This window comes from Oryx dammah, unplaced genomic scaffold, assembly GCF_014754425.2.
Source record: "Oryx dammah isolate SB20612 unplaced genomic scaffold, SCBI_Odam_1.1 HiC_scaffold_12, whole genome shotgun sequence".
In the NCBI taxonomy this organism is placed as follows: Eukaryota; Metazoa; Chordata; class Mammalia; order Artiodactyla; family Bovidae; genus Oryx; species Oryx dammah.
In genome coordinates this window covers 45,564,106-45,576,624 of record NW_024070196.1, presented here as the reverse complement: position 1 = coordinate 45,576,624, position 12,519 = coordinate 45,564,106, and the positions used below count along the sequence as shown (strand labels likewise).

The 12,519-nt window shown below is 48.4% G+C and overlaps 1 protein-coding gene across 2 annotated transcripts in view; it reads left to right on the top strand.

Annotated features, from left to right (window-relative positions):
- Positions 1-12,519, top strand: part of ADGRD1 (adhesion G protein-coupled receptor D1) — a 181,211-nt gene that overhangs the window by 40,088 nt on the left and 128,604 nt on the right. For both annotated transcript variants that reach the window (XM_040251587.1, XM_040251588.1), the window contains 4 exons: positions 2,830-2,889; positions 5,906-6,023; positions 7,258-7,368; positions 9,232-9,307. In XM_040251587.1, the coding sequence (XP_040107521.1) occupies positions 2,830-2,889; positions 5,906-6,023; positions 7,258-7,368; positions 9,232-9,307 (365 nt within the window). The remainder of the gene's footprint in view (positions 1-2,829; positions 2,890-5,905; positions 6,024-7,257; positions 7,369-9,231; positions 9,308-12,519) is intronic.

The window sequence follows — 12,519 nt, the reverse complement described above, 5'->3', positions numbered from 1 at the left end:
ATACATTGGATAGCGTCAGAGGCAGCAAAATAAAATGCTTTCAGGAGCCAGATGAACAAAGTAAATGTATATTAGGTCAGACAGGCAATAAGGAGGAGTAGAGACTGTGGCTCACTGGGAAGTACCCACCCATGGGGAGTTCAGTTCAGTAGCTCAGATTTGTCCGACTGTGACCCCATGAATCGCAGCCCGCCAGGTCTCCTTGTCCATCACCAACTCCCGGAGTTCACTCAGACTCACGTCCATCGAGTCCATGATGCCATCCAGCCATCTCATCCTCTGTCGTCCCCTTCTCCTCCTGCCCCCAATCCCTCCCAGGATCAGAGTCTTTTCCAATGAGTCAACTCTTCGCATGAGGTGGCCAAAGTACTGGAGTTTCAGCTTTAGCATCATTTCTTCCAAAGAAATCCCAGGGCTAATCTCCTTCAGAATGGACTGGTTGGATCTCCTTGCAGTCCAAGGGAACTCTCAAGAGTCTTTTGCAACACCACAGTTCAAAAGCATCAATTCTTCGGTGCTCAGCCTTCTTCACAGTCCAACTCTCACATCCATACATGACCACAGGAAAAACCATAGCCTTGACTAGACGGACCTTAGTCGGCAAAGTAATGTCTCTGCTTTTGAATATATTATCTAGGTTGGTCATAACTTTTCTTCCAAGGAGTAAGCGTCTTTTAATTTCATGGCTGCAATCACCATCTGCAGTGATTTTGGAGCCCCCCAAAATAAAGTCTGACACTGTTTCCACTGTTTCCCCATCTATTTCCCATGAAGTGATGGGACCGGATGCCATGATCTTTGTCTTCTGAATGTTGAGCTTTAAGCCAACTTTTTCACTCTCCTCTTTCACTTTCATCAAGAGGCTTTTTAGCTCCTCTTCACTTTCTGCCATAAGGGTGATGTCATCTGCATATCTGAGGTTATTGATATTTCTCCTGGCAATCTTGATTCCAGCTTATGTTTCTTCCAGTCCAGCATTTCTCATGATGTACTCAGTTCAGTTCAGTCGCTCAGTCGTGTCCGACTCTGCGACACCATGAATTGCAGCACGCCAGGTCTCCCTGTCCATCACCAACTCCCGGAGTTCACTCAGACTCACGTCCATTGAGTCCGTGATGCCATCCAGCCATCTCATCCTCTGTCGTCCCCTTCTTCTCCTGCCCCCAATCCCTCCCAGCATCAGAGTCTTTTCCAATGAGTCAACTCTTCGCATGAGGTGGCCAAAGTATTGGAGCTCAGCCTTAGCATCATTCCTTCCAAAGAAATCCCAGGGTTGATCTCCTTCAGAATGGATCTCCTTGCAGTCCAAGGGACCCTCAAGAGTCTTCTCCAACACCACAGTTCAAAAGCATCAATTCTTTGGCACTCAGCCTTCTTCACAGTCCAACTCTCACATCCATACATGACCGACTAGATGGACCTTAGTCGGCAAAGTAATGTCTCTGCTTTTGAATATACTATCCAAGTTGGTCATAACTTTTCTTCCAAGGACTAAGCATCTTTTAATTTCATGGCTGCAATCACCGTCTGCAGTGATTTTGGAACCCAAAAAAATAAAGTCTGACACTGTTTCCACATCTATTTCCCATGAAATGATGGGACCGGATGCCATGATCTTCGTTTTCTGAATGTTGAGCTTTAAGCCAACTTTTTCGCTCTCCTCTTTCACTTTCATCAAGAGGCTTTTTAGCTCCTCTTCACTTTCTGCCATAAGGGTGATGTCATCTGCATATCTGAGGTTATTGATATTTCTCCCGGCAATTTTGATTCCAGCTTGTGTTTCTTCCAGTCCAGCGTTTCTCATGATGTACTCTGCATAGAAGTTAAATAAGCAGGGTGACAATATACAGCCTTGACGTACTCCTTTTCCTATTTGGAACCAGTCGGAGCCTTCTGATTTTAACCATTATGTTTATCTCTTCTGATTTTGCAAGCAAAGCAAAACCCCAGAATTTTAAAATGGACTCTCACCCATTAAAAGAAAAAATTGGGCAGCTAACAAATTTAAAAGCAGTTGTGTACAAACCAAATAAAAGACATTTATAAATTGGATGCAGCCTGAGGGTCATCAGTTTGAAATCTCTGGTGGGGGCCGTGTGGGGATGGATACTTGACTCTGAGTGTCCTTTAGAGGAATCATGTGGATTTACCCCAAACCCCACCAATTTGGATTGGATGAGAAATAAAAATCTTTGGCATCCATTATCCAATTTTCCACGATGTCCTGGCTTCTCACCACCAATAGCTGAACAAGAAAGTGAAGAGGAATTTCTTATGCTGCATAATAAGGTGGCCATTAGCCACACAAGGCTCTTGAACACTTGAACTGTGGCCAGTTCAAATCAAAGTGTAAAATACACCCCGGAGCTCTAAAATTTAGTGTAACAGAAGAATGTAAAATATCAAACTGGTGATTTTTATATTGATTGCACGTTGAAGTGATATTTTAGCTATATTTGGCTAAGTAAAATATATTATTAAAAAGTAATTTCACCTATTTTCTTTTAACTTTTAAAAATGTGGCCACTAGAAAATCTAAAACAAAAATTTGGCTTGCATTATATTTCTATTCAAATGAACTGCTCTAGATCAGGAGTCAGCAACCTAAATACTTGCCACTGACTAATGAGTGTCACCTGGAGCAAATAAGATACCATCTATCAAAGTGCTTTGTAAATATAATCTGATGCACTGATGAGAGCTATTTTCGTTTACTGCTGTATATATGCAAAACCCAGCCTGTGGTTGATGGAGATGAGAAAATGAAAGGTCTTATGATTTTGAGGCTTAAGAATATATGCTAAGCAGTGTCATCCTGTCTGCCTTTAGACTTTCTTAAACACCGTGGGAGAGGTTCTTCGGTTGCCCAGCTGGACTGCTGTATCAGAGGTAAGAGAAAAGAACATTTTGGTCTTCAGAAGTACCTTGGGAACCATTTTGTCTTCCTTGAAGTGGCATAAATATGGCCCAGTTCACATCTATAAGAGAAATGATGCATCTCTCAGTCATGAGATCTGGGATATTAGAGCCCATTTCGACAGGATATGTGATTAATTTTCAATGCTCTGTTTTCTCTATGGATCAGAGCTCTGCAAACATCAGTACATGGTGCAGTCCTCAACACAGAGCAGGGAAATGGTTGGATTTCTTCATGAGGGTTGTATGCTTGTTTATCATTTGAGTAGGTTTTTTTTTTTTACCATCACATTGTCCTTGAATGGTAATAAAACATATTTGATTAAAGATCACTGTATTAAATGAGAAAAATCAAACGTGATAATATACACTTCATGATTATGAGTGATTATATGTAGAAATCAAAGCAGCTTCTCCTTTTCTCTGTATTCTAAAGAATTAGGAGAATAAAATGCTTTTTCTTTTCTTTTTAAAAATAACTTTCTTGATTTTACTTACCCGTATTGGATTCATGTCAATGTATGGCAAAACCAATACAGAATTGTAAAGTAAAATAAAAAATAAATAAATTTAAAAAAAAAGAAATAAAACATGTGAATATGTTTGGAGTAGTTAGAAAATGCAGATAATAAATACGTATAAAATAAAAATCACCTGAAATTCTCAGACTGAGTGATGATGATTGTTCATATTCTTATATATGTGTGAAAGTGAAGTCGCTCAGTTGTGTCCAACTCTTTGCGACCCCATGGACTGTAGCCTACCAGGCTCCTCCATCCATGGGATTTTCCAGGCAAGAGTACAGGAGTGTATTGCCATTTCCTTCTTCAGGGGATCTTCCTGACCCAGGGATCGAACCCGGGTCTCCTGCATTGTAGGCAGACGCTTTTACTGTCTGAGCTACCAGGGAAGTCATATATATTTATGTGTGTGTGTGTGTGTTTCTTACAATCTAGTTTTCAGTTCTCTTATATGCATATAATAGAAATTTCTCTCTCTATTTCTCTCTTTTTTGGCCACAACATGTGGTTTGTGGGATTTTAGTTCCCTGACCAGAGATTGAACCTGCACCCTCAGTAGTGAGAGCACAGAGTCTTAACCATTGGACTGCCAGGGAATTACATATAATTATATATAATTCTTATATGCATATATTCTGTAAATATGCTATCTGAACTTACTAGTTTCTCTTTAATTAGAATCTTTCCTAATGATAGTAAGTATTCTTCAGCAATGCTGTATAAGTCAGGCTAGGTTAGGCTATGTCACCGTTACAAATAGACTGTACATCCCAGTGGCTCCATGCAGTGGACATTTAGTTCTCATCCATGCCAAATATGATGTGAGTCTGGGGAGCCTCTTCTCTGCCCAGTGACCTGATTCCTGGCTCTGCCCATTTTCTGAGGCTACTGTTTCAACATGTGACTTCCTGGGTTGCCCAGCAGGGGTGGAGAAGCGGGGAGGAGGAGAACTCTTGACTGTCTTGCCTGGAAGGGCTCCAAGCACACTGTTATTTAAAGTACTCCTTCTCCTGAACTCCTATAGTGTTTAAAATGTATCTGCCAGTTTGTGGCAGAATGGCCTCTTCTTCTCATTATGAGTGAGATTGCTCCAAGATTTACACCTGAACTTTTTATTTGAACAGCTTCAGATAGAATGGGAAGAGACTTCACAGTGGCAAGGGAAGAGAAAAACAGTCATGAGCTTAAGATCAATATAATATTCCCTAGAAACAAATTCTGTTTTAAAAGACACAGTCCTCCAAAGTTGATGATTTCCGGGGGGACAAAACTGCCACCTAGCAAGCCCCCAGGAGATGGCCAAGGAGGACCTGAGCAAACATACTTTCAGCATCATTTTACATGAACTTTTTCTGAATGCTCTGCCACAAAATGTGAATAATCATGAAACTATTCAGATTCAGGCAGGCTCTGCTGTGTGTTAAAGGGAAGGTATGAATCAGCCACTACCCAACAGAACTGCATGCCAGAAACACAGATTTTCATGTGCTTAACTGTGCTTGGCTGATTGAAGTCAGGCCATGGGCCTGAAAGAATATGTCTAAAATTGGCCTCCATGTTCTATTTCCAGCTCATTAGACTCTTATGGAGCATATGTTTGTGAGAGAACGCCTGGGACACTTAGCAACAGATGGATGCTTTTTTCAGAAGGGCGGGAAGGAGAGAGGGGTGTGATGGCAGAGATTCACACACCACACCCTCAGGGGAACTGAGATGCCCCCTCCCTGCTAGACATGTGTCTGAGGATAAGGGGCAATCAGCCCAGTCTGAGCAGGCTGCAGAGATACAGGGTGTCATGGAGGGACTCCCTGCCTCCTTGGGGGCAGCGCCCACTAGGATTGCCTCTGCTTTGGGGACTCAGAGTGGAGAGGACCTTGGAAAAAGGAAGATACACACCAGGCTTGTCAAGGAGGCCAGGGATGACTTGGGTGCTGGCACTTTCAAAGTACCCTCCCCTTTGTGGAGATTAGGACAGAACTGCTATCTTCATCCTGGAGGGTGTTGGGAGCAATGAGCCCCCTCCTCATGAAGCAGAAGAGGATGGAGTAGGGGGCACAGATCAGAGAGATGCCAAGGTCCCCAGTGAGTTCAGAGTGGACCCAGGACCAGGTCCGGTCACTCTGTGTCTGAGTGTGGAAGCCTTGGAGCTGATGCTCTGCTGACTGGGGTCAGCCTCAGCCAGTATTCACGTTGTGTGAGCTCTGCTGGGGCGGGTGACCTCAGCGGTCCCCTCCACGCCTGTGAAATGGGTCAGCGGTGTGACTGTTTCTCCTCTCACCTGGTTGTCGTGAGGCCAGAGCTTGGCTGGAAACATCACTCAGCCGATGCTGGGTGTCCTCCTCTGCAGGAATGTTGACAGTGAACTTGAAGCTTGATCTTGTGCGTTTGTGCGTTTGATGCCTCCAACTCATGCACGTGCTGAGTGAGCTCCATCTTCACGTCTCCTTCCTGTCATGATGTTGTTTCAGGACAGCGCTGTGGTGCCGGGCTTGATAGACACCATCGACACCGTCATGAGCCACATAACTTACAACCTGCAGGCCAGCAAGCCCCAGGTTGCCATCGTGGGTTCCTCGTCCATGGCAGGTAGCTCGGCAGTGGGGGTGTGGGTGAGGCTGGCTGTGCAGCAAGCGAGGGCGGGTGGAAGCGGGGGTGCAGGCAATGCCACCTGCTTGTTGAATTCTGCTGCACTCCTGCATTTTCTTGCGTGCACCCAGGTACGCACAAACCTCACATGCCGTCCGTGGAGATGCACCTCTTCCTTGTCCTAAACTACGTTGCCTGATGTGCAGTGACATTTTGGAGGAAGACAGAGTTAGGTCGGAGCAACTGTGCTCAGCTGGGATGTGCACATAGGACCACGGGAGCCTTTGAGACTGACTTAAGGGCCAGATTCATCTCGGTGACAACTGTCTCAGTGCAGGGCAGGAGATGAGCGGCAGCAGCCCCCAGAGTGTCTGTGGGGGACCAGGTTCCCTAGGGTCAGCTGCAGGTTTCTCCAAGATATTGGTCACATGGTCCCCTACAAGTGGACATCATGGTTCTTGATATTTTCAGAGTCTGTCTAGGGAGCATGTGTGCATGCTAAGTTGCTCAATCATGTCCGACTCTCTGTGACCCCATGGACTATAGCCCACCCGACTCCACTGTCCATGGGCGTTTCCAGGCAAGAATACTGGAGTGGGTTGCCGTTTACTCCTCCACAGGATCTTCCTGACCTAGGGATCTGACCTGCATCTCCCGTGTTGACAGGCGGGTTTTTTTTTACCACTAGCACCACCTGGGAAGCTTGGTACCCTAATATTTTATCACCAGAGCCACAGTTCTGGAAAGGAAGCTTCATTCACTCACTTGGGTTGGTTTTAATGGGAGTTTGTCAGCCAAGGCAGGTCCCTCCATGCGCTGATGCTTTTAGCCTCACTTAGAAGATGAGTGTCATGGGCATTTCACTTTCCTGTGTCTTGTGGGGTCCCCGGTGTGGAGGAGGAGCCCTGCAGCACGGGGGTCTCCCTGCCAGATTGGATGCGGTCAGTGCTGAGGCATCTTAAGCTAAGGGGCTACCCTGAGGGCAGAGGGGTCACCTCAGGCCAGGAGCCCCATCCACCCCCACACACAGCGAGTGGCAACCAGACAGGTCTGCCACATGGTCACAATTACTGCTCTGGACACTCATTTTTTAGGTTCTTGTTTCCCAAAGGTAATTACACTCCCCAGGAGAGCTCATTCTGTCAAAAGAAAGCAAAAGCAGATGGGATTTTACAGCCCAGTTTCCTGCCCTGGAGTTGACTGACTACAGCTTCATCTCTCTGGCTTGTTTTAGACTTTTCAGTGGCCAAAGTGCTCCCCAAGACCCTGAATTCCTCCCACTACCGCTTCCCAGCCCGGGGGCAGAACTACATCGAGATTCCCCACGAGGCTTTCCACAGCCAAGGTGAGTGCAGCTTGGGACCCTTGCAGAGGGACTCAGCCTGTGAGCTGTGACCAGGCCGAGGGGCTGCCCCGGCCCTCCTCCCTGTGCCAATAGGGCCAGGTTTCCGTGGTGGGAACACAGTGCGTCATTGACGCTCCTCAGATGTCTTCATCATGCCAGCTCCTGGGATGTCTTCATCATGCCAACTGCAGTCCAGCCTTCTGCACTGGGACGGAGGAGGCAGGCTGGCAATCTGCATTCTACGCTTGCTCACTGGAGGATTCCTAGCGGATCATGAGCTGATGTGGCCACCTCCCCTCCCTGCTGGGGTGGCCTCAGGCTGGGTGGCTGGGTGAGGGATTTTGTCTGCTCAGGAGCCTGGGGTTCTCCTCCTGGGCAGTTGAAGTCAAGGTTAGTGATGGGACAGCAGCCAAGGTGATCTCAATTACTCTCTAGGGGGGCCCGGGTGGCTCTGGCCATTTTTGCTATCATGACTGTCCCCCTGCCCCTTGAAAGATGACTGTGTCTCTTGGTGTGTCATTCTGTCCCAAGGACCTTGGGCAGTCAAAGGAGTTGTGGATTCTCGGCACCTGTCCATCTGGCCAGAGGCCCACGCTTCCCATTCTGCCTTCAAGACTGAGGACCAGTCTGGGTGGTGGTCCCCCCTCCAGCTCGGGGCCCTCACTCCCCAGCCCTTGGGAGCTGACCTCTGCTCCCTGTACCCTCTGGTTTGCTTTGTGAAGGGTGCTCAGGGATGTCGGGGTGTCCTGCTCTCAGGGGACTGTTCTCCCACACTCGGAGTGGACTGTAGAAGGGAGAGGTCCAGGGGCAATGCCAAGGTTGACCTAACGCATACCACTGCACGTGGGGTCTCATCTCATGTGGCTGCTTTTACTATTAGAAATCCCCAGGTTTTCAGAATCAGCGAGATCGCAGCCTCATGTGGTCTGCCCACATGGAAACTTCTCAAACTTGGCAGTAGAACTAACTGGTCACAAGCACCAACACCGTGGCTGAAATTCCTGGGCTCGAATTCCAGTTCAGCGACTCAACTGGGCAAGTTACTGAACCTGCCCGGCCTCCATTTCCTCATCTGTGACTTAGGGGACAGTCTTAGTATCTGCCCCAATCTTTTGTGGTGAGAATTAGAAGAGACAGCTCTTACGCCAGTACTTGGCCCATAGTAAATGTGACGTGGATTGTTAATATACATTCCTGAAGTTTCAGCACACTCAACAGATATCCTGAAGAACTCAGGAAGCATTGGGGGACTGGCTCCTCCCAACCTCCTATTAAGCTAGTGGAGGGAGGTAACAGAATGGATGATTCCTGTTTCCAAGTTGGAATAGCACAGAGAGGTGGGACCCAGCAGAAGGAGTGACAGGTGTCTGGGTGACTTGTCAATCCTGCATCCACTGCCTCACTGGAGTGCTGAGATTGCTGTAAATACTGCAAACACAGATAGCCCATAACATTCACTCATGGCTGCAGCGCTATCGCCTGGTACAGCCAACCACAGCTCAACCGGGCTCTGCCTTCGGAGGGGCGTGGTATTCCTGGAATGTCTACCCACCCACCCATCCACTCTCTGCCAAGAGTTGTAGCATCCACGTGCCCAGAGATGGCTCAGGGGCGGAGCAGGGAGTGGTTGCCGTGGTTGCATTCACAGTTGAAGGGTGGAGTGGAATCTCTGCTCGAACTCTGTCCTCATGGTCAGTTCTGCCCCTGAATGTCCCTCCCCTTGCCCTTGAGGAGCTGCTGGGTTCCCGGGTCTGAGATCGACACTGTGTGTTGCTAGGCAAGCACTTTTGATGGGGGCTTTGTGTTTCTCTTGTTTATCACTGGGGATGCTGACGGATGTCTGGTCGTCTGCTCTTTCCCCAGCCTGGACCACCATCGTGGGGCTTCTCTACCATTCGGTGCACTATTACTTGAGCAACATCCAGCCGGCCAACACCAAGTGAGTTTCTGGGGGCCAGGTAACATGGCGTGGGGAGGGGGTGCCTGTTTGCTGGGTAGCAGAGCACTGGGACACCCTCACCTCCCTGCCACCAGAGGCTCATGCAGTAATGTGTCCGCGAACTCGTGCTGCCAGTGCCTGGTGTTTCTCTGTTAGAGCAAAGGAAGAGGACGCAGGGACGCCTGCAATGGGGATTCAGCAAGCCTCAGGGGCATGGGCTGATAGTGCAGTGGTCAGGAGCACTGGCTGAGTGACCATTCCGCCTGGAACTGCGTGACCTTGGACAAGTCAGTTGACCCCTCTGAGCCTCAGTTTCCACTTCTGTAGAATGGGAAATGAGCAGCACATGCCTACATCAGTCAAGACTGTATTGGATATATCAGCTTAGGCAGAAGGGAACTGAGGGCTCATGGCACTAAGAAGGGCAGGAGTAGTCAGCTTCAAGTATGGCTGGATCCATGGACCCAGAAGATACTGCTATGACCTGGTCTCTCCTTTCCCTGCCTCTGCTCTCCCCCATGTCAACTCATTTCCTGGCAAGCCCCTTCATAGAGGTATGGCTGGCTCCCATAGATTCAGACCCATGTGGGTTTGGGTCCTGAGATCTCAAGAAGGAAAGTAATTGTCTTTTATGAATGAAAAGTCAGTTTCATTCAAAATCTAGAAGAGACTGTGATTGGCCAACTTGGGTCACATGCCCATCCTGGCCCCCAGGCATGGTGGGAGAAGATCCTGCTCTCTCATTGGCCATGTCTGTTCACATGACCTTCTAGGATTTGGGGGTGGAGCAGCTAAAAAGGGGACGACAGAGGATGAGATGGCTGGATGGCCTTACTGACTCGATGAACATGAATCTGAGTGAACTCCGGGAGTTGGTGATGGACAGGGAGGCCTGGCGTGCTGCGATTCATGGGGTCGCAAAGAGTGGGACACGACTGAGCGACTGAACTGAACTGAACTGCACTGAGCAGCTGTACTCAGACCACAGGGAGGGCCTGGTTCCCTCAGGAAAGATTAGGCATGGGGCCTGTTCCTCCCTTTCAAGGGGTCCCTTGGAGGGGACAGGGAAGTAGAGCCTAGGGCCGGGGCAGAGAAATTGCCAGTGAGGTATGAGCCCAAGGGGCCCATTTCTACAGTTAATGTTTGGAAGGCAAAGCCATTTCTGTTGGCCGCAGATCCGCCCTAGACGGGGGCCCTGCAGAGGGCAGCAGACAGGCTCTGGTCCATCTCTCTTCCCGGTGTCTGGCACAGCGCCCGGTCCAGAGTGGAGGCTCTGAAAAGGCGCCTGGAGACAGGGCTGTGCATCTCAGAGGGAGCCGCACAGCGCCTCCACCCCTGGCCCTGACGAGGCCCCGCTTCCCTCCCCTGCCAGGACCACGCCTGGGAAAGCTGATTGTATGAGAAAGCGTGTTCCTGCAAGCTCACTATCTCTGCTGATGGGAAGGCGCTGCGGGGGCGGGTTTCGGACGCTGGTGCGGCTGCTGGGTATTTGGAGTCCTGTGTGATGGAAAGCAGGCAGCTATTTTTAGCCGCTTACAGATAAACGAGAAATGATAAATACTTTCTAATGATGCAAATAGTCCTGTTATCATGGGCTCTCTCAGAAGAAGCCTCTTCTCCCACCTGATACCAGGGACCAGCTCTTGCTACAAAACCCTGGGCTAGGCCTGCGGGAAGCAGGCAGTCGTGGTTTAGCTGACTTGGAGCGAAGCCTTGCTCTGGGCGTGATTGGTGGGGAGAGCCTGCACATTGTCAGATCACTTTTAACCTGGCACCATGGGCGTGCTTTCCAGAATTCTTCAGGAAAGTCACAAAGGAAGCAACCTGCTTTCCTTGAAAATATGCCCTCTAGACTATTTGGGGGAAATTTCTCCAAACCCAAGATTATGAATGAATAGTGGACCCAGCCTTAGCCCCAATTTATGTATTTACCTCTCACTGCTGGAGGTTCAGACTGAAACAGACTTTTCAGTGAAATCCATAAAAATGTGTATTTCTGGGGATGGCCAAATCCTTCTGTGGTTTGGAGTAAGGGTGTGGGGAGGACCGTGTTTATACCACATCTGCAGCGCCCCTCATCCTTGGGAAAGGGGACAAAGGCAGGACTGAGGGTTACAGATGGCAGTGGGTACTTTGATTCACTGTGACCAGAAACACACTCTCTCTGGGTGTTGGCAAAGTTTTGCATAAAGGTCCAGATGGTTAATATTTTTGGCTTTACCTCCTATACTGTTTCTGTCACATCTGCTGTGTAAAGGCAGCCCTGGACAATACATAAAGAAACGGGTGGCTGAGTGCCAGTAAATCTTATTTATAAGGCCAGGCAGTGCCTATGGTTTGCACAGCTCTAGTGGGCACTGTTATATCGGTGCTGGTGGCAGTGACAGGGACAAGGCTAAGTATGCCCTGCTGTGGGGAGTCGAACCCCATGCTTAAAGTTTGACCACCAGGTGTGATTGTCCTCCATTCTAAGCAGGGGTCTTCAAGCTCCTGGATCTAATGCCTGCTGATCTGAGGTGGAGCTGATGTAATAATAAAGTGCACAATAAATGTAATGCACTTGAATTATTCCAAGACTGTCCCTCAACCCCACCCCTTGTTCATGGAAAAATTGTCTTCCACAAAACTGTTCCCTGGTGCCAAAAATATTGGGGACCACTGATCCTAAGGGCTCCAACCCTCCCATCCCTCTCCTCTTGCTGCCCAGGGGTCTCCAGGCAGAACTCCCTGGAGCCTAAGGACCCAGGGCGCCATGATCTGCTCTCACACCCTCTGCAAGTTGTGGGCTGAGAGACTCACACAGGCAAAGAGCCCCCCAACTCACAGCCCTCTACCCACTGAAACATTAATACCATGGACCTCTGAGCTCTGCCAGCAGTGAATGCAAGCATTCAGTTATTTTCCCAAAGACTTCTGTGAGTTCTGAGTTAATGGTTTAAGAAAAGCTTGGTGCCCTTGAACATGATATGTAAGCTCTTCCTTTGTCATTGCATAAGATGCTTGGCTGTTCTCCCATTTTCTGCCTTTAAGATGATTATGAAATTCCATGCACAATTGGAAGCAGATTAATACAATTGCCTTGATAGTGTTCTGGTGTTCCCACTTGCTTGAACAGCTGACATCATTCCACTTCAGTTTTGTGTTATCACCCTTACACATTTATGTTTTTCGGGTGTGAGGTTGAAAGGATGCAGTGAAATCATGACATCCTT